Source organism: Bos indicus x Bos taurus, chromosome 17 (genome assembly GCF_003369695.1).
Source record: "Bos indicus x Bos taurus breed Angus x Brahman F1 hybrid chromosome 17, Bos_hybrid_MaternalHap_v2.0, whole genome shotgun sequence".
Lineage (NCBI taxonomy): Eukaryota > Metazoa > Chordata > Mammalia > Artiodactyla > Bovidae > Bos > Bos indicus x Bos taurus.
Window position 1 is genome coordinate 10,036,442 of NC_040092.1, and position 19,950 is coordinate 10,056,391.

Genomic DNA, 19,950 nt, shown 5'->3' on the forward strand with positions numbered 1-19,950 from the left:
CAAAACATCATTTAATACTTGTGTAACAATCAATATTATTGACTGAACCACCTCCTTATTATCAGGAGTTTAACTTTTTAATTGCACAGAATGCAATGAACGTACAAAATTTGTGAGGATTTCTTATGTTCTTGTGATAAAATCCTACAGGTGGAATTACTGGGTCAAGAGGTATATGATCAAAACTTAATATATACCATCAACTGACTTTCAAAAAGCTATACACTCAGTAGTTATATGTGGATGTTTGATTTTTTTGTTTGATTGTAAAAGATTCAGAGGTGGTATAACTACCAATCAGCTACATTCGAGCTAAAGGTTTGGTTTTATTCTCTCTCTATTGCCAAAGCCTTTGACTGTGTGGATCACAATAAACTGTGGAAAATTCTGAAAGAGATGGGAATACCAGAACACCTGATCTGCCTCTTGAGAAACCTATATGCAGGTCAGGAAGCAACAGTCAGAACTGGACATGGAACAACAGACTGGTTCCAAATAGGAAAAGGAGCACGTCAAGGCTGTATATTGTCACCCTGTTTATTTAACTTATATGCAGAGTACATCATGAGAAACGCTGGACTGGAAGAAACACAAGCTGGAATCAAGATTGCCAGGAGAAATATCAATAACCTCAGATATGCAGATGACACCACCCTTATGGCAGAAAGTGAAGAGGACCTAAAAAGCCTCTTGATGAAAGTGAAAGTGGAGAGTGAAAAAGTTGGCTTAAAGTTCAACATTCAGAAAACGAAGGTCATGGCATCTGGTCCCACCACTTCATGGGAAATAGATGGGGAAACAGTGGAAACTGTGTCAGACTTTATTTTTCTGGGCTCCAAAATCACTATAGATGGTGACCGCAGCCATGAAATTAAAAGACGCTTACTCCTTGGAAGGAAAGTTATGACCAACTTAGAAAGCATATTCAAAAGCAGAGACATTACTTTGCCAACAAAGGTTCATCTAGTCAAGGCTATGGTTTTTCCGGTGGTCATGTATGGATGTGAGAGTTGGACTGTGAAGAAGGCTGAGCGCCGAAGAATTGATGCTTTTGAACTGTGGTGTTGGAGAAGACTCTTGAGAGTCCCTTGGACTGCAAGGAGATCCAACCAGTCCATTCTGAAGATCAGCCCTGGGATTTCTTTGGAAGGAATGATGCTAAAGCTGAAACTCCAGTACTTTGGCCACCTCATGCGAAGACTTGACTCATTGGAAAAGACTGATGCTGGGAGGGATTGGGGGCAGGAGGAGAAGGGGACGAGAGAGGATGAGATGGCTGGATGGCATCACTGACTCGATGGACGTGAGTCTGAGTAAACTCTGGGAGTTGGTGATGGACAGGGAGGCCTGGCGTGCTGCAATTCATGGGGTCGCAAAGAGTCGGACAGGACTGAGTGACTGATCTGATCTGATTGCTATGCATTAATGGAGCTTGCTTTTGTTTCATAACTCCCTGCAACATTATGAAAGTTTTTAAATACAGAGAAACGTTGAAAGAATGGTACAGTGAACACACTGAACACATCCACCATCTAGATTCTACAGTTAACATTCTACTGCGTTTGCTTTCTCATATATTTACTCATCCATCAATCCAGGCAGCTTGAGGGATCTCAGTTCTCTGACCAGGGACCAGGGACAGAACCCAGATCCCAGCAGTGGAAGCGGGGTGTCCTAATCGCTGGACCTCCAGCAAATTCCCCAGAGGTTTCATTTTTAACATGAAAAACCTTTTTTGATCAAGACTCATTCTTGTAATGTCCCCAGGTTCAATGCTCTGCACTACGGAACATAAGTGTGGAAACGTTCCAAGATGAGAATCTGAGTTCCTCGACTTCTGAAGGACTAGGCGCATAGGCTGGAAGTATGGCTTGGGTTTTAATCCTGACCCACTATACCTCCGTTTTTGCCCCTTTTTAAATATTGTAATCCCTCCAAATTGTGTGAGTATTAAAAGCACAAGTCGCACCCTATAATGACAGTCGCTATAGTTATGATTCCCCCCACCCCCACGCCGCCCGCCTTTTTTGGCCGCACCGCGCGGCTCGCAGGATGTTAGTTACCAGTCCAGGGATTGAACCCGTAACCCTGCAGTGGAAGCGCAGGAAAGGCAATTCCCAGTTCTGATTCTTTTACTCCCTCTTGGTCTCCGACAAACTTCACGTCCAAGCTACGGAGGCCAGCTCAGGCCTCTTTGCACTCATTTTAGTCCACCTTACACTCTTAGTTCTAAGCAATTGTAAAACAGGGACGGAGGCCAGGGGGCTACAGATCTGGGGCAGGGGGCCGCGACGGCCCCGCTCAATCTAGCGGTCGGGGGCTCCTCCAGGCCGCTGTGGGATCAGCCTGAGGCCCCAGCCGACTCCTTCCCTCTGGCGCCCCGCACACGGAGTGACTGCCCGGGGGACCCACCCCGGGCGCTACACCCGCGTCTACCTCAGCAAATGCTCACAAAAGCCTGTGAGATAGGCAGCGCTACAGAGCGAGAAAATCGAGGCCAAGGGAGCCTGAGTCACTTGCCCAAGTCGACACAGCTGGAGAGTGTGACCTGCCCTCAGAAACTGACTCCAAATCCCCGGACTCTAGAACCTCCCTCCGTCGTCCCTCCCTGGGTCCCCTGGGCGCCTACAGGGGGCGCAGGCGCACGCGCAGTCGTCGCAGCCGCGTCCCCTTTAAGAGGATTCCTTTTTGCCTCCTCCCGACCCCTCCGCTTCCGCTCTCGTTCCCACAATGCTGTGCGGCTGAGCGCCTCCGAGCCCGCGGGGACACTGTGGGGGGATCACCGGCTGAGGCGGCGGCGGCGGCGACGTGGGCTGCGGCGGGCCCGCGGCGTCGGGCGGTGCGGATGTCGGGCTGGGCGGACGAGCGCGGCGGCGAGGGCGACGGGCGCATCTACGTGGGGAACCTTCCGAGCGACGTGCGCGAGAAGGATCTGGAGGACCTGTTCTACAAGTACGGCCGCATCAGCGAGATCGAGCTCAAGAATCGGCACGGCCTCGTGCCCTTCGCCTTCGTGCGCTTCGAGGACCCCCGGTGAGGGCCCCGCGCCGCCCACCCGTCCGCCCGTCAGTCAGTCAGCCTGAGGCCCCGGGCCCCCGCCTTCCCTTTCTCCCTTCGCTTCCAAGGGCCTCCCCTCCCCCTCTCGCCGCAGACCCCTCAGGGCGCCCCCGGGTGGAGGCTAAGGCCTCCTCTCACCGCGGGGCTCCAGGCAGTCCTTTGCTCCGTCACTTCCTCTACTATTATTTTTTTGACTTGAAAACACAAAAGCCGGGTCTGAGGAGGGCACAAGCCAGCCCGGATCAGCCTCGGGGGCTGGTACCCAGGCACCCTTCGGGGGAAGCGGCCCAGAGCTTGGGAAACTTGGCCCCTGAGGCGGCCCGGAAAGGACTCGGTGAGGAGTGAGGAGACCGGTTGTCCTCTCTACCCTCCCCTCCCCTCCGCTGGAACTCGCCGTTGTGGGGGCGCACAGTGCGGGGCGATACGGATGCCTTTGCAGGGCCGAAAGCGAGCTGGCTCTTGGATGGACCGGATTTCCATCCACGCGCGCCCCGCCCCGCAGGGGCGAGAGCCTTGCTCTGATAAAAGCATCAGGGATTTGGGGAGACTTATAGTCTGATGGGGTCTCGGATTTCACTCTTCCTTCCCTAATAAGGGGAGGCACAGCTAGATGGTAAAGGTCTCCGAGGGTTTGGACGCGCTCGATCCGAAACGGGCTCGAAGGAGTCTTTGTAATTTTGCAGTGTCGGCCCTTGTCTCCCAGAAAAGGCTTGGGAACTTTCAAAACTGCGATTGTTGGTTCTTAGAAGCCACCGCACTGTGCTGGCTACTACGCTTGGGGTGAATCGGAGCTTGCTCTCTGGTTTCCAGCATTGGCTCGGGGAGCGCTTTGCCTAGTCTGCGCCCTGCGGGCTTCGCTACGAGGACTGCCCGTGGGATGTCTTGCCCATCTTGGGGGATGTGGGCGGGTGATGCGAAGCAAGGGGAGCGTCTGAGGATGGGGAGGCAGGACGCACCCTGAGGCTTTGATGGATGAAGATTCTGACAGAAATCGTTCCTAGTATCTTTGCCATTTGCCTCAAAAATGGAACTAGGCATTTCCACACCTAAACTGGAAAAGGTTGCACCTCTAAGAATTATTAACGGTACGGGTGTTTTTTTTTTTTTTTAACAGTTGCTATTTGTCAGGTACTGTACTATATATTACTAAGCATTTTCAACAGCCTACAAGGTAGGCTCTGTTACTTTTGACATCTGAGTAAACTGAGGATAGAGTCGATAAAAGGGAGGGCTACCAGGGAAGGTAGAATTTGAATCCCCTGTTCCGCCCTTTTGAACACAAACTTACCGTGTGATGTGCTACATTGTCTTTTCCCCCCTCCTTGCTTTCATAGTGGAAAAGCTATCTTTTTGATACACTAGTGCCAAGTTTCAAGCAAAGCACTGCACACACAGTTATCTTATTTAATCGTTTCAAAACTGGCATTTTACACTTAGATGTGAAGTCCTGATCGCATACTTACCCAGAGACAAAGACTAGTAAGTAGCAGAATGATTTGAACTGAGGTCAGTTTTCATTCACAACATTAAACCCGAGCAGTACCGCCTCTCTCCCAGTGTATTCTGCATATAGCCAGGGTTGAACTGGATGTGGTCCTCCTTGCTTTTGATCCTGGGGCTAGAATCTTCATAAGCGATTGTGTGCCTCTGACATCTGAATGATTCTTTCATTAGTGTGTCTTCAGCTGTTAGTCCCCCATGCCTCAGGGCATTCTCTTTCCTGTCAAATCCTGGAGAGCCATCTTGGTGTTCCTCACTCTCCTAGAACCCTAGGAAAGACTTTTAAAGTATTACTCTATTGAATATTTATCTCTTTTGGCAAAACTGTACCCAGAGAGTGGTTTTGACAACTTAGTCCTCGAAGCCATGCTGAAAAGGTGCACTTGAGGGAATTCCGTATTTCTTACAGAACACTAATATTCATTTGAGCTTTCCCTGTTTTTAAACGACTTTTTCCTTCTGTAGACCTGAATGTACCAGGCCTTGAGGAAGAATATTAAAGGACTAGTGTGTGGTGTGCATTTTGAGAAACAGCTGCCCAAGGTCAAAGAAACACTGTTCTATGGCAAAATCAGTCATTGCCAACAGTTTATTTTTTCTGAATTCTCTTACCTGTTTATTCATTATCATTTCATACCTAGAAAACCCTGTGTGTGTGACAGCTGTAAAGTTTAATTCCAGTGTCATGAAAGGTCTTCAAAGCAGTAGTACATCAAATTCCTGAGTTTTGTTCTTTTGCTTTTTTCTCACTTCAGGTTTTTTTTTTCATACTGGTTACTCATGCCCCTCACAGGGAAATTAGTTGGTCCTCCTGAGCAACACTAACTCCAGACTTTTCTCTGCAGAGATGCTGAGGATGCAATTTATGGAAGGAACGGTTATGATTATGGCCAGTGTCGGCTTCGTGTGGAGTTCCCCAGGACTTACGGAGGTCGGGGTGGGTGGCCCCGCGGTGGGAGGAGTGGGCCTCCTACAAGAAGATCTGATTTCCGAGTTCTTGTTTCAGGTATGTTCCTTTCAAACTCAATGAGATGATGCATGTGAAATACTTAGCACAGAGTCTGGCCTCTAAGAAATGTTAGCTGTTGTTTCTCAGTGCTTAGGATTTGTGGGCTTTTCTTCTCATGCACAGTGACAATCTGAAGCCTTGCCAGTGAGGCAGGTACCTTGCCAATGAAATTTCACTGATAGTGTGGCCTTGATAGAACAGAGACTTGCTTCTTATAAAAAAGGACCTTTCTAGTGTTGAAGGAGAAGATGATGCCCAAACCTCTTCAGCCAGAATTCTAAAGACATTTTCTTCTGGAAATGTACCTTGGCATCTGACTTGCTAGAAAGACATTCTAGAAGCCAGATTTGAACAAATTATACCTAGCCTTGGATCCTAAAATAGGTCAGATTTTGTGATGGTTTTGGAATTATGGAAAAAAGAAACCAAACAACTTGGAGTCTTAGGGATCATATTGCGAAGGACAGAACAAAATGTCTAGTGTTGACAAGTGATGAGATGCTAAGCTCAGAGGTTTATGCATTTTTTGGAAATACTAACACACTGGTAAAAAGCTGGGGCCTTCTGCATGTTGTAGGGGTGTTTTAGGCCCCTGGCAGAGTGAGGTATATTGAGGAACCTGGCACCTGAGATGTGAATGTCACACAGTTGCAGCGACTCCCATGGTGCTGAAGAGGGATACTGTCAGTATCTGCCTGTGTCCCTTTGTAAGTGTTTAACCCCAGAACTCTATTCCCTCCTTCAGGATGTCATACATATCTTTTTTTCTCTCCATGCTGCTCTGAAATCCTGCTTAGAAAACTATTAGGAAATGGCTGCAGTCCTGAGCTGTGAGCGGTAAACACAGCCTTTGAGAGCAGGAGCACATTTCCCTTTCATGACATCAGGTAGGGTTGTATGACTCCCGACTAGTTTTAGCGTCTGAGTCTTACCTTTTCCCCTACTGTATTGAAGAGTGTTGGTGATATTTTAAGAGGTATTTTGTCTAGTTTGTCAGTCATTCCCACCTACAAGAAAACAAACTTTAGGTTTTTCTTGTGTTACTTCATCTACACCTTGGTTATTTTATTGGATGGTTTCAAAATTCCCATGTCCTGCGTCAGACAATAAATAATTGGTACCGATAAAGTTTCATAATGGAAAAATTTAGAATTCAAAGTCTTGGGATTTTGTTATTAATTGTGAAGGACAGAGAAAGAGATGCTTGAATTCTTAGAGATACTAAATCTGTAATGGGATAGACTTCTTGCTATATCAAGAAAGGCTTAGTCTCTGGGAGAGTAGCCTAGACCAGCTTCTCACGGTGCTTTATCACCCATACTTCAGTGTTCTTCTTTGGTTTTGTGTCCCTTGTCAAAATCTGTGATTTGGGGACCATTAGGATTTAAAAGTAGTGACTGATGGGGAAAGGACCCTAGGTCTTGGGGCTCTTAACATGGATGAAGGATGTGGCCTCTTCTCTTGTGTTCTCTGTGCCTAGGACTTCCTCCATCAGGCAGCTGGCAGGACCTGAAGGATCACATGCGAGAAGCTGGGGACGTCTGTTACGCAGATGTGCAGAAAGATGGAATGGGGATGGTTGAGTATCTCAGAAAAGAAGACATGGAATATGCCCTGCGTAAACTGGATGAAACCAAATTCCGCTCTCATGAGGTGAGTCCCCACCTGCTGTCAAGGAGCTCGTTGCCATGCCACTCCACCTGAAGCTGACCTAGCAGAAGTAGCAGCAGGCCCTGTGTTTGCCATTCAGTGACCTTATAATACTATTAAAGAGCTATCTTAAGTGGACAAAGCCAAGGAATTCCTTATGTCCCAGCAATGCAGGGTCATAGCAGAGAGAAGTCTGCAGCCATAGTATTTTTAACCCAGAGAGAATACCCAGTCTGTCATGTGGTAACTGCCTTAAACCACAGTGTCCCTCCATGAACCTAACTATTATGGCTCTCCCTTCTCGGGCTTTGGTCTGGGCTCTGCAAGCCAACCTTATCACCTTACCCTCTTAGGTACTGCTGTTGGGGCTGGCTGTCATTTCACTTTGCCTTTCCCAAAGTGGTGCAGAAGCCTCTTTGAAACCGGAGCCCTTGGCTCAGGTTTTCTTGTTCATCATCTCACCCTGGGGACTTAGCTTTCCATGTTCTTCCCTTCAAGTAGGTGGCTGCTGTTTTGGACCTCAGTCTGATTCTCATGGTAGCTATTCTTTTGATACCACGGAGACCAGACCACCCATTGGACGTTTTTGTCCTGGTTACACTGTCCTGGCTTGCTATGGGGTTTAGGGATGTCTGCAAACATCAATTTCAAGGCCTATTTCTTTCTCTAAGGATTCACTTCGCTAACTATGGCTTGAAGGCTGCACGCCTTAACAGTGCTGTTGCTCAGACTATTCTCTAGGACTTGAATTTGGAGCAGAAACAAAACAGCACCTGGTCCTCAGTTACAGAGCGGGGCCTTGGTTAGGATAAATCAAATTATTGAGTTTACCGAGGGGAACAAGCATCTGGCTTCTTTCATCTTAGCATCTTTAAATCTGAGAATGCTAGCTGAGGGTGAAAAGCCTGGGGATAGGCCTGCCTGAACACTCCTCTGCTGCTTATTACAATCTTAGCTGAGCACCTTCAAACCCTGGTTCCTGTATATGCAAATAGTTCCCAATAATAGCATTATCTTATAAGACTTGACAGGAAGCTAAATTATGAAGCATCTCGCCCAGGTCCTGACACCTGGGAGGTGCTGAATACTGGTCAGCTTCTTCCGTAGGTACCCGCCAGAAAAGGTGGCAGGGGACTGAACCATATATCTGACCTCTGCGAGCCTTTCCAGTTCTTAGATTATGGGGGTCAGTGGTATAATTTAGGTTTGTTAACAGCAGTAGCCAGTATTGGAGTTATTTACCACATAATCAAGTTGCCATTTATTATCTGTGTTACCTTGAGCAAGAATGCCTGCCTGTGGCACTATTGTGCCAAATGGTGCTCAACACTACATTATTGTTAGGCGGCCATGTTAGGTGTTGGTATGCCTTATTCTTCTAGGTCTTATTTTTTCCTTGACTTTTTTGTTTCCTTTTCAGGGTGAAACATCCTACATCCGAGTTTATCCAGAGAGAAGCACCAGCTATGGCTATTCACGGTCTCGGTCTGGGTCGAGGGGCCGTGACTCTCCATACCAAAGCAGGGGTTCCCCACACTACTTCTCTCCTTTCAGACCCTACTGAGACAGGTGGTGGGAATTTTTTCTTTATTTTTTAGGTGAACTGAGCTGCTTTGTGCTCAGAATCTACATTCCAGATTGATGATTTAGTGTCTTAGGAGATTTTTTTAATTTTTTTTTTTTAAGGAAATAAAACTACATAATTTCTACCAGGGCCATATTAGCAGTGAAACATTTTTAACTGCAGAAATTGTGGTTTTGGTTCAGAAACGAGTTGTATATTTTTCACCCCGATGATGGGAAAAAAATCAGTGCTGTATCCTTGTGGGTTGCTCTTCTATGGAGATCAGCAGTTACTGTGACTGAGTCGGCCCATTCTGTTTAGAAATATATTTTAAACGTTTAATAACTGACAGGTGTAGTTGTCTTTGATTGTGTTCATAGATTTCACCAAGAGGCACACTCATATGTTTTAAAAAAAACCAAAACATTGAGTTGCAGTGGCAACTTGTGCCCAATTGGTAAGGAGCAGGAGTGGATTACTTATTTGGGGATAAAGTTAGCTGCTCTGACGATGGTCTGAGAACATCACATCCGAGGGAAGTTTCAGGGTTTTCTTACAATTCAAGGCCAACCATATAAACTAAGCTGCTTTAATGAAAAGGGGAGCATTGCAGATAGGGGAAGGGAATGAGAAGGCTAAAAACAGGCTTTTAAAAGTGGGTGCCAGCATAAAGATCACTGGGAAATTCTTAACCAACTTTGCTTAACTTTAGCAAGTCAGGGGAAAAAACTCATTTAAGTTTTGGTTCTGTCACTTTCGCTCCTAAATTTGTCTCATATTTGTCCTTGGTATCTGAGCTATAAAAAAAGACAAACCCCAAAACCAAAACCTCCCACTGTCTTGGATTCTGCTTAGTTCAGTAATCATAGGGCAGGGAGTCAGGGTAAGGGGGCTACATTGTCACAGGGTATTTTTTTAAACCACTTTATTGAAATATAGTCAGCCCGTAAAAGCTGTACTTTTTACATTGAACTATGGGGCAGGAGGAGAAGGGGACGACAGAGGATGAGATGGCTGGATGGCATCACTGACTCGATGGACGTGAGTCTGGATGAACTCCGGGAGTTAGTGATGGACAGGGAGGCCTGGCGTGCTGGGATTCATGGGGTCGCAAAGAGTCGGACACAACTGAGTGACTGAACTGAACTGATACAACTCAATGAGTTTGGAGTGAAGGTATGCACACATGAAATGACAACCGTGAACGTCATAAACACCCATCACCTCCCCAAACTGCCTCCCCGGGGCACCTTTAACCATAGCAGAAAGTCAGCACTCAGCTTGAAATACAGTGGGTACCCAAGAACAAATTTAAGTATGTTTAGTAAAGATAAAAGGCTGCTCAGGTTGACGGAAACAGCAACTGAAAAGGTGGTCATGAAGTGATTGGATGCAAGGTCTGTAACAATTACATAAATAGATTCACTTAAGTGCAGTTTGGTAGACAGTCTTTTAGGGAGGGATAAAGTCTTCCACACTGGTCTATGAGTATCTATGAATATACTTGATCCATTTCCTTGGAAATCAGCCGTACCTTCCACTTCCTGTTGGTATCAGGGACTCTGCCTTATTTTGGCGATCTTTCCCAGTTCTGTCTTCAGAAGAATTAGTTACTAAAAGATACCTAGCCATCACTTTTCTCAGGTGACTGAAGGAAATGGTACATTAGTGTTCATAATAACAAAATAGTTGTTGCAAAATAGTTGCTGCACTTCCATGTGTTCATAGAACGCCCCTTCCCAGAATAGATACTCAGCGATGTGAGAAGGGCTGTTTTTCATCCAGCTTTGACCAAGAGATATTACCTGTTTGAAAAGAATAACAGAAAGGAATTTTGAGCTAACTGATTTGCCATGAAAAATAAGCAATGGAAGTAAGTGTAGCTATTACCCTGTTTTTCTGAGTATCTGAAAGAACCACAGTTATAAGTGAGGCCTAATTAATGCACACTTAAATAAGTAGCAGAGAGCATTAGACATGTCTAATGTTAATTAGACATTTGTATGTATATAGGAGAGGAAGGAGAGACTACGTGAACTCAATTTTTCCCAAGAAGCAAAACCTGACACAAGGTCCTGTGTGAGAAACAGCGTATGTGATCAATGGCTATGTCCGCTCAAACAGTAACAACTATCAAAGATTAACACCCAAAGTTCTGGGTGCTGTTATTGGCCCAAAGTTTTAAAATAGTTACAGTGAGGTTTAAAGATGCAAATTTGCACACTAGGGGTTGCAAACTGATGACTCACAGGATGCACCTGGCTTGCAGGTATGTTTTTTACTTTCACGGTATTTTACTTTTTTAAAGTCTTTGATTAACAGTTAAAATTTGGGAACCAGCACACAGAATGCCAGATGTCCAGGTTCTCTGGGCATCCCATTCCTGCCTGGCCCTGAACAAGAGAAGCAGCACATGGCAGCTGTCCCTTTAAGGCAGAGCTCCAGATCTGCCACTCGGCACAGCCTTCCCCACCCCAGTCCTGTTTTTGTTTTCCTCATTCCTGTTACCAACTGATCCCTAGAGGTTAATGTGACTTCAAGAATCCACCGCCACCTTGCCACCTATACATACTGTGTTTTTGTTATTCCCAGTTTTACTGAGGTAACGGACATATAGTTGTAAAAGTTTAAGATGTGCAACACAATGATTTGATCACAATGATTTGATACATGTATATACCACAAATTGATTCCCATAGCAGGATTAGTTAATGTCCATTGTCTCACTTGGTTACAGTTTCTTCTCGTGGTGAGAACTTTTTTAAGATCGATCTACTCTAGCAACTTTCAAGTATACAATACACTATTGTTAACTAGTCACCATGCTGTACATCACACATCCCCAGGACTATTTAACTCATAACTAGAAGTCTGAACCCTTGGACAATCACCACTGCCACTTTATACTTGGTCAGAGTGCTTTCACAGAGCAGATCTGGGCCTCACAGTTCCTACAGCACTCTCGGCACAGTCTGTTAAGCCATTTTGGGCAGCACGTACCTGGCGGAGCCACAAAATACTCTTCCACAACTCGGTGGGAGTTTTGTAGTAGTTCTTCAGCACAGCTGCCTTCTACCACATTGTCGGATCTCAAGTACAGACATCTACAAAACCAGAAGCTTAAGGTTAGCTTCTCAGAACATGGCTTTAAGGGCATGGGTGGAAAAGGTCAACAGTGGGAGGAGAAGATGACAGCAGCATATTCTCGAGTTAAGAGTCACTGCTCAAAGATGGAAGACCAAATAATGGCCTACCATTTATTGATTTCCCTAGCAACCTTGTGAGATAAGTGGTATTAATTAATAATTCCTCAATATGGACAAGTTTTAATAAATATTTTTGATGATTACTACAGGTAAGGTGCTTTTGGTGGAGATAGTAAAAAGGCAGTTACAATACAGTGTGTTAAGTCTAATGAGGTAAGCAATGCTTGCCAAGGAAATTGATAAGGGGACCCCACCCAGCCTGTGGTCCTCAGAACAGGTGATGTTACCCCTTAATCATGATCAAGAAAGAGCTGGATTTCGGGGGTGGGGGACGATGGGGATGGGAAATGAGTAAGGTACAGAAACTTTCTCAACAGTGGTTATAAGTGACTTAAGCTGCTAAGGGACAGCATTGGGATCTGAGCCTGGTTCTGGTATCCCTAGGATGAGTGCTTTCTTCATCACAGCCACCTTTGGATGTAAAAGTACCTTCCCTTGCAAGATGTACCACAAACGTAGCCCAAGAATCTTGTAGTGTTGTCGGGGCTTAGTGGCTTCATTAAACTATCCAGATGGGAGACTAGTGAAACCAAACAGGAGTTGAACACATCTGTGGGGCTTTACTACTGTTTTAAGGTTTGAAAGTGCATGACAAGAGGTTTGAGATGGTTTCCAGATACTTGGGCTGAAAAGTAAGCAGTATGCTCAGTCACTAACAGGATAGCAGCCAAGCTTTCTGCTTTGAACCAGACACAGATTGAGGGCTAAACGTAGTAGGGCAAGGATGGGACATGAACATCTGTAGAGGCTGTATAGAAAGGCCAAGGTGTAATCATAAGTTTCTTTTAGGAAAGGACTGGTTCTGTTTCTTAGGGGCACCCAGCCCTGAATGAGACAGGATAAACACTTATTAATGGTACAAAGAGTTCAAAGCTGAACTTTATTCTAGGACTGGCACTGTTTTAACTGTGTGACCTTGGACAAGTATGATCTTTCTAGACTTTAAGTTTCTTGCCAAAAAAGTGAATGCACTAGATTTTTTTTTAAACCATATAAGGAATATGCACTCATACTCATTTAATAAGGATACTTGGAGAACAACAGTAAAAATCATCTGTAAAGGTGACCATTGGACTTTCTGGAGTTTATATTTCTGTTGGGCAATATAACAAAATGTTTAAGAGCTGGGGCCCCTGAATCACTGCGGAATTCAAACCCCAGAGCTGCACATGGCCTGTATGCAAGTTACTTACCCTTTCCTTATCAGTTACCTTATTTCTAAGAAGGTTCAGAGAATTGCTGGGATGATGTTTAAAAAGGTCTGAGCCAAGGGGCAACTAAGTCCACATGCTCTAGAACCTGTGCTTCTCAACAAGCGAAGCGCACACACCTCAATGAACACCTAGCGCAACCAATATAAAAAATTTCCCAGGTTCACTCATTTGGTAATTGGGTTTCCTAGTAAGGTTTCCTGAAGGATGAAATTCACCTCTTTAATTATCACACATTTCTACCCAATTACTGTTTAAGGTGAAGTTGTTTGTAGAATAAATCCACACCTCCCTATTTTCTTAATCATAGGCTATTGAACCCAGAGTCTCTGTGAGGGCACACCAAGCAGACCCCTCATTTGGCAAGCTGCTGAACTTTTCTTGACCTTGGAATCATGCATAAAACACCAAACAGGACCAGATGAGCTCTTCAGGTGCCTGTCAGTTATGAAGGTCTACCTCACCTCATCTTTCTCAGTCGGGATTCTACAAGAGTTTAGTCCAGAAACGTAGGACAACTTCTATGCGTCTGGTCTAGTTGTTAGTTATGTACCATCCTTGGAAGAATTGAAAAAGAGTCCATTGATCTTGCTGTATTCTCAATCAGATGAAAAGCCCTGGTTAAGAACAGTTTCAACTGTGAATTAGAAATCTCTAAAAAAAAAATCTCTGCCCTCTAAAGTTCATGGACAAGGCACTTAAACCAGTAACTGTGGGCAATGCATCTAATTTCACAGAAAGCACTATGGCAGCATGATGGAAGAAGTGCCTCAGCTGGCCCTGGGGCTGACCAATGGGACAGTTCTGCTGCTGTTTTAGCTTCTTTCTGCTTCTTCCCAGCTATCAGCTGCCAGGAGCTGTTTCTCTGGCCACCAGTCTACCTCCATCTACAAGCCTTTTCATTTAGTTTCACGCAGATTGAAATGAGAGCTAATCAATGTGGCAAACAAGACCCTGAGGAACATCTTAAGTATTGAAGTTATTTGACTGCAATCAGAGATGCCATGTGAGTCAGTCTCTGGCTCTGAGATGAAAAAGAATAGTTTCTATGGGATGACTTTTTTTTATGGCCACCCCACACTCCTTGCAGGATCTTAGTTCTGGACCAGGGATTGAACCCATGACCCCTGGCAGTAGAAGTGAAGCGTCTTAACCACTGGAACCCCGGGGGAAGTCCTGAGGCTAGCAAGCACTCAACACGAAGGTTACAGTTACAGATAAGTGTGGCTCTCCTGACTGGCACTGACTAATGGCAGCCTTTCGCCCACTTCTACCAGGAATTTATTTTTAAAAATTCCATCAGGAAAAGGCTAGGACAGGGTTGTAGATTGCCCTTATCTTTTTAAGTTGCATACCTATCCTTCCCAAGAAGCTGCACTCCTAAATGGCAAACAAGTCTGCTTTGCAAAAGAGAGTGTTTTCTTTAAAAATGTATTAAGATTTGGCAATAACTGGTAGAGGTGGTTAGGGGCTGCACACTTTAAGTACAGTATACACAAGCCGCTTTGTCAAAGACCCAGCCCTCCGGGTTGCATTACACTACTTCACTACTTGGGTTATTACTCTGTCCCCTTAGGCTTTCCAAGGTAAAATTTCCCTCTGCATTTCCACCTTCTCTAACACTGCTGCTGCTGCTGCTAAGTCACTTTAGTCGTGTCCGACTCTGTGTGACCCCACAGACGGCAGCCCACCAGGCTCCCTTGTTCCTGGGATTCTCCAGGCAAAAACACTGGAGTGGGTTGCCATTTCCTTCCCCAATGCATGAAAGTGAAAAGTGAAAGTGAAGTTGCTCAGTCGTGTCTGACTCTCAGCGACCCCATGGACTGCAGCCTACCAGGCTCCTCTGTCCATAGGGTTTTCCATGCAAGAGTACTGGAGTGGGGTGCCATTGCCTTCTCCATCTCTAACACTAACCATGGTTAACAGTTTCCTGCATGCCCTTTCAGGGAACAAAACAAAACTTAATGCATGCACCAGATTATATAAAATATACACATAAAGTATCAATGAAACCACATACCATATTCTGAACTTTGCCTTTTTTATTATTATTAAGTATACCCTGCAAACCTTTCCATATCAGCATATATGGTTATTTCATTATTTTTAACTGCCATTTCAATGTATGAAGGTTAGCCATGAAGGACGCTTCAGTTCAGTTCAGTCGCTCGGTCGTGTCCGACTCTTTGCGACCTCATGAACTGCAGCACGCCAGGCCTCCCTATCCATCACCAACTCCCGGAGTTCACTCAAACTGACGTCCATCGAGTCGGTGATGCCATCCAGCCATCTCATCCTCTGTCATCCCCTTCTCCTCCTGCCCCTAGTCCCTCCCAGTTTATTTTCTGTTGTTCTGTATTATCAACGGATTTGCATACCCTGAATGCTCGTGCACGCATCTTGATGCACTGTCACAGATATATGTCACAGACAGGGAACCACTAGGTCAGAATATGTGTATATCTAAAAAATTTTTGAGACAGGAATCTAGGAGTAAGCAAGTCAGATGTGAGCTCACTTTCTAATTACAAGAAATAGTACAAGTCAACAAAAATAAGATATTCAAGAAAACAGTGGAAGAAAACCCACCAGGATAAGGAGGTAGTGACTGGAGGGAGTGGAGGGAGAATTTAGAGAAGCCACGAATCGGGCGTGCAGCAGAAAGAGGCAGGAAGTCAAGTGGCCGGAGTGATGAGGTAGGGGGCGCTCTAGAAAGTTGGGCCGAGAAGGTGAAAGCTCAGACGTTTGGATTTTGTTACTAGTTACACTGGGAAGGCTCGAGGATTTTAAAAGGGAGGGAGATGATCCTTAACGTACGACGCAAAGAGCGAAAGCGCTTACCCGCAGGGTGGCCGTGGGCAAGTTCTCGCGTGTCGCTAATGTTCTTTTCCCCTCGGTGGAATGAGTGACTAAGCTCCAGCCTTTACTGGTAGCGAAGACGCCGCGGGCAAGCCTTCGAGGGCCGCGTCCGCGAGCTTACCTGTCCTCCAGGACTGATTCCATGGGCTCCACTCCGTCGGTGTTCACCGCGCGGAGCCGGTCGGCGAAGGCGATGGCTTTCTCCAGCCGGGCCACGGCCTCCTGGCTGCCGAAGTCCACCAGCGATAGCCGCTCCAGGTGCTGGATCAGCTCGCCCGTGACCCGGCCACTTCCCTGGGGGCGAGGTGGGGGGGAATGAGGCGGAGGGTGTGGGTTACGGGTGGGGCCTGCGCCGCCTTCCGCCCCGCTCCGACACCCGCCTGGACCTCTACCTGAGGATCCGCCTTGGAGGTGAAGCCGCGGCGCCCGCGCGCCGCAGCCCGAAGACCCAGGTGCACGGCCCGCGCCCACATTTCGCTCCGTCTCGGCCGCCGTAGCGCATCCTCTCCTAAGGCCGCGCGACGCGCTTAAAAGTGATGACATCCGAGAGCGCCGCCACCGCCGCGGACGTCGACGCCATGAACAGCGTAGGGGAGGCTTGCACCGACATGAAGCGCGAGTACGACCAGTGCTTCAATCGCTGGTTTGCCGAGAAGTTCCTCAAGGGGGACGGCTCCGGGGACCCATGCACCGACCTCTTCAAGCGCTACCAGCAGTGTGTTCAGGTGAGCTCCGACCCGGGCCCTCTCGCCTCTGCCCCAGGCCCCAGCTCGAGGGGGTTGGGACGGGCAGGGTGGAAGAAAAGCCTCGATGAGACCAGTGGCAGGAGTTCTCTCCCTTACCATTCACCACCCAGGATGCCTGGTATCTCTCCGGATGTCAAATCCGGAGATGTAAATCTTTTTGCAGCACCTTACTTTCTGCGGAGCCCAGTTACATTCTTTGGTTCCTTTGGTGATGAACCTGAACTTGCAAAGTGAGCCCAGTTATTTGTATTTTATGCGTGGAACACTCACGCCCAGAAATAGTTAAACGAGTAGTCGAAGTTCACTAGAATCAAGTGTCCTTGGATTTTGCGGTGGTGCACTTTTCCACTGTTGCTGAGGGGAGAGACGGGATGTTGAGTCTCTCTGGTCTGTTAGACCTCATGGAGGGTCCTCTTATGTTGTCACAATGCCTTCACTGGCCTATTTTTTCTCTCTTGGCTAGTTAGAACATCTTTATTCCAGCACAGTGAATGTGAAACAGATCTGTTTATAAGAACAGCCCAGGGCAAGGCATTCCCAATTAGTTAAGTTAAAAAACATCCTCAGTAAGTCCAGGTGGAGTTGCTGTCTTTGTCCCATAGACAGATTGGAAAGAGAGGCTTGCTCAAAGTTATATAGCCAGTAAGTCCTAGGACCGATTTGAACTTGTGTCTGTCACAATAGGAGCTTCCCAGGTGGCTAAGTGGTAAGAATTCACCTGCAATGCAGGAGATGCTGGTTCAGTTCCTGGGTTGGGAAGATCCCCTGGAGAAGGAAATGGTAACCCACTCCGGTAGTCTTGCCTGGGAAATCATGTGGACGGAGGAGCCTGGCAGGGGTCACACAGGGTCACAAAAGTCAGACACGATTTAGTGACTAAACAAGTACAACAGAGTGGTGATACTGCTTAAATTGCACTTCTGAATTTTGTTACAACTCTCCAATCTCTCTCTGGTCTTAACACTTAATTTCTTCCTAATCACACTTAGGGTTTGTCGTGTTTGGTAGTCCTTTACTTTTGTACCTAAAGTACAAAGTATTCTACAAAATATTTCTAGTTTCAACTTCAGGCTTCATGTAGTCCCTTTATCATGTTTTCTTCCATCAGAAAGCGATAAAGGAGAAGGAGATTCCTATTGAAGGACTGGAGTTCATGGGCCATGGCAAAGAAAAGCCTGAAAGCTCTTCTTGACCTTGACAGTCATCTTGAAAGTGGACTCCTCAAATCAGGAAATTGAGGACTCTGGATCGTATCAATTAAAACTGAAGATAGCATGATTTGATGAATTTAGGAGGGAAGAACTTCCTTTCCTCCTTGATATCTTTCTCTCATTTGTAAAAAATGATGAACCATCACTCTTTGCTTTGAGATTTCTGGCTTTGGCATCACAGCAGGAACTCAGTAAATAATGGGATTATTTGGGATTATCATTGCAGTACTTGGTCTGGGATCGGTTTTAAATATATCTTGTATAAAAACTCTAGTAAGCTTGTCAGGATGACTAAGGTTGCCTGACCTTGAGCCATTCTTTGAAGGACATTACGTACACTCTCCTGGGGTTCTTTGTTCATGGAAGCAACTGGTTAAGATCTCTTTTCTCTCAGGGAGCTAATCCTCTAGAAAGGGTTCCCAGCACAACAGTTTCAGTCAACGCTTGGAAGCACGGTTTTATTTTCATATAGTAATTTAACTGTTAAAGATCGTTGGTGGACTGGGTTAGCCAAGAGGAAGACCGCTTTCAACAGTTTCCTACCTTAACAAGAGGTGTCAGATTTCATACTAAGATGTGAAAGCTTCGTGAATGCTGCAGTGAACACCATTTCAGAGCACTTGGTGTAGTTCAGGAATTAAAATCTGGAGTGGCTATGGAGGAAGATCCTAAATTACCAAGATTTGCTGCTGCCAGCTTTCAACTTAAGTCAATGAATTAAGTCAACCTGTGTATCATAAAAATGCCAAAATGCTGCTGCATATGATTAAATGGGGGGGGGGTGCGGGCGGGGTGAAGAGGTCCCTTTACTTGCCTTGTTTACTCACCCTGCCCTGTAATGCCTGAAATCATGAAGATGGAATAAATTTGTAACATTTAGTTTATATTCATTATTTGTTCCTGGAACTCAGTGCATTTTATGGAACAACTTCCATTCTATGAACCCCACACATCTCATGTACACTGGGGGGGGAGTTTTATATGCTTTATAATTTTAAAATGAAGATTTATCTAAGCTAGGTTGTATGGTATAGCAAATGGAAACCTCACTGATTTCAATGTTTATATAATGGCACCCAACCCACAAAATTTTTTATGCGCCCACAGAGTATGAAACTTGATTTACAGAAAGCCTAGACTCTATATCTCTTTTCCACTTTACCAATTATTAACTTCATATTTAATGTGACCAGTCCTTAATGCCAGTGCAGTACATCTGCATTTATATTTTGGCAAGCTAAGGTCCATTATACATAAAAGATTTGGAACCCAGCTGAGGGAGGCCAGGCAGCAAACGAGTTAAGTAAACTGCCCTGAAATAAGCCTGGCCGCAAGTCGGTCAGAACCTTGTAGCCTCTTGGATCTTACCACAAAACTGTCTGGATGAGCCTTGAGAATAAAACAAATTTTACTGTAATTGCTGCTGAGGGAATACTTTTTTTCTGATTGTTCCTCATGCTATTTTTACTTTATCCTGCCCATAAAATGACCAACTATCTGAGGCACTTCAAAGGTTTTAAATTTTGAAGAGGAAATCTTAATTGCTCTTTAAGGGTGATTTTGTAACTATTACTGACTGTTGTTTCTAATTCTTATGGCTACAGGAAATTTTTAATTCCAGAAACAAACAAAGCCAGTACTATATGCAAGAAGTGTCATACTGCCATACTGCCTTTATTTCTCCAGGTTATAACCCTTCTAGCCTGAAGGGAGCTGAGACAGGACCCAAGATGCGAACTTGGAGAAAACTGTTTGATTTTAGGGAGTATCCTTCAGCAAATGTCAGTGTCTTTGCCATCCAAAGTCTGCCAGGACCCAATTTTGACTGTTAATTAGCTCAATTTAGATCTTTGTTTTACCCACCCCAGGCACGAGAA

The 19,950-nt window shown here is 45.6% G+C and overlaps 3 protein-coding genes across 3 annotated transcripts; 2 read left to right on the forward strand and 1 right to left on the reverse strand.

Moving 5' to 3' along the window:
• The first annotated feature begins 2,710 nt into the window (after positions 1 to 2,710).
• On the forward strand, positions 2,711 to 9,129 carry SRSF9 (serine and arginine rich splicing factor 9). The gene is made up of 4 exons (XM_027566569.1): positions 2,711 to 3,033; positions 5,403 to 5,563; positions 7,047 to 7,219; positions 8,637 to 9,129. The coding sequence occupies exons 1-4, from the start codon at positions 2,846 to 2,848 to the stop codon at positions 8,778 to 8,780; spliced, it is 666 nt and encodes a 221-aa protein (XP_027422370.1). The 5' UTR covers positions 2,711 to 2,845; the 3' UTR covers positions 8,781 to 9,129.
• Positions 9,130 to 9,688: 559 nt separating this feature from the next.
• On the reverse strand, positions 9,689 to 16,710 carry GATC (glutamyl-tRNA amidotransferase subunit C). The gene is made up of 4 exons (XM_027566571.1): positions 16,509 to 16,710; positions 16,238 to 16,410; positions 11,781 to 11,884; positions 9,689 to 10,585 (listed from the first exon to the last, which is right to left on the reverse strand). Exons 1-4 carry the CDS (start codon positions 16,587 to 16,589, stop codon positions 10,533 to 10,535), a joined length of 411 nt encoding a protein of 136 aa, XP_027422372.1. The 5' UTR covers positions 16,590 to 16,710; the 3' UTR covers positions 9,689 to 10,532.
• Positions 16,630 to 18,963, forward strand: TRIAP1 (TP53 regulated inhibitor of apoptosis 1). Its single transcript, XM_027566572.1, has 2 exons — positions 16,630 to 16,841; positions 17,971 to 18,963. Exons 1-2 carry the CDS (start codon positions 16,653 to 16,655, stop codon positions 18,052 to 18,054), a joined length of 273 nt encoding a protein of 90 aa, XP_027422373.1. The 5' UTR covers positions 16,630 to 16,652; the 3' UTR covers positions 18,055 to 18,963.
• Positions 18,964 to 19,950: the final 987 nt, after the last annotated feature.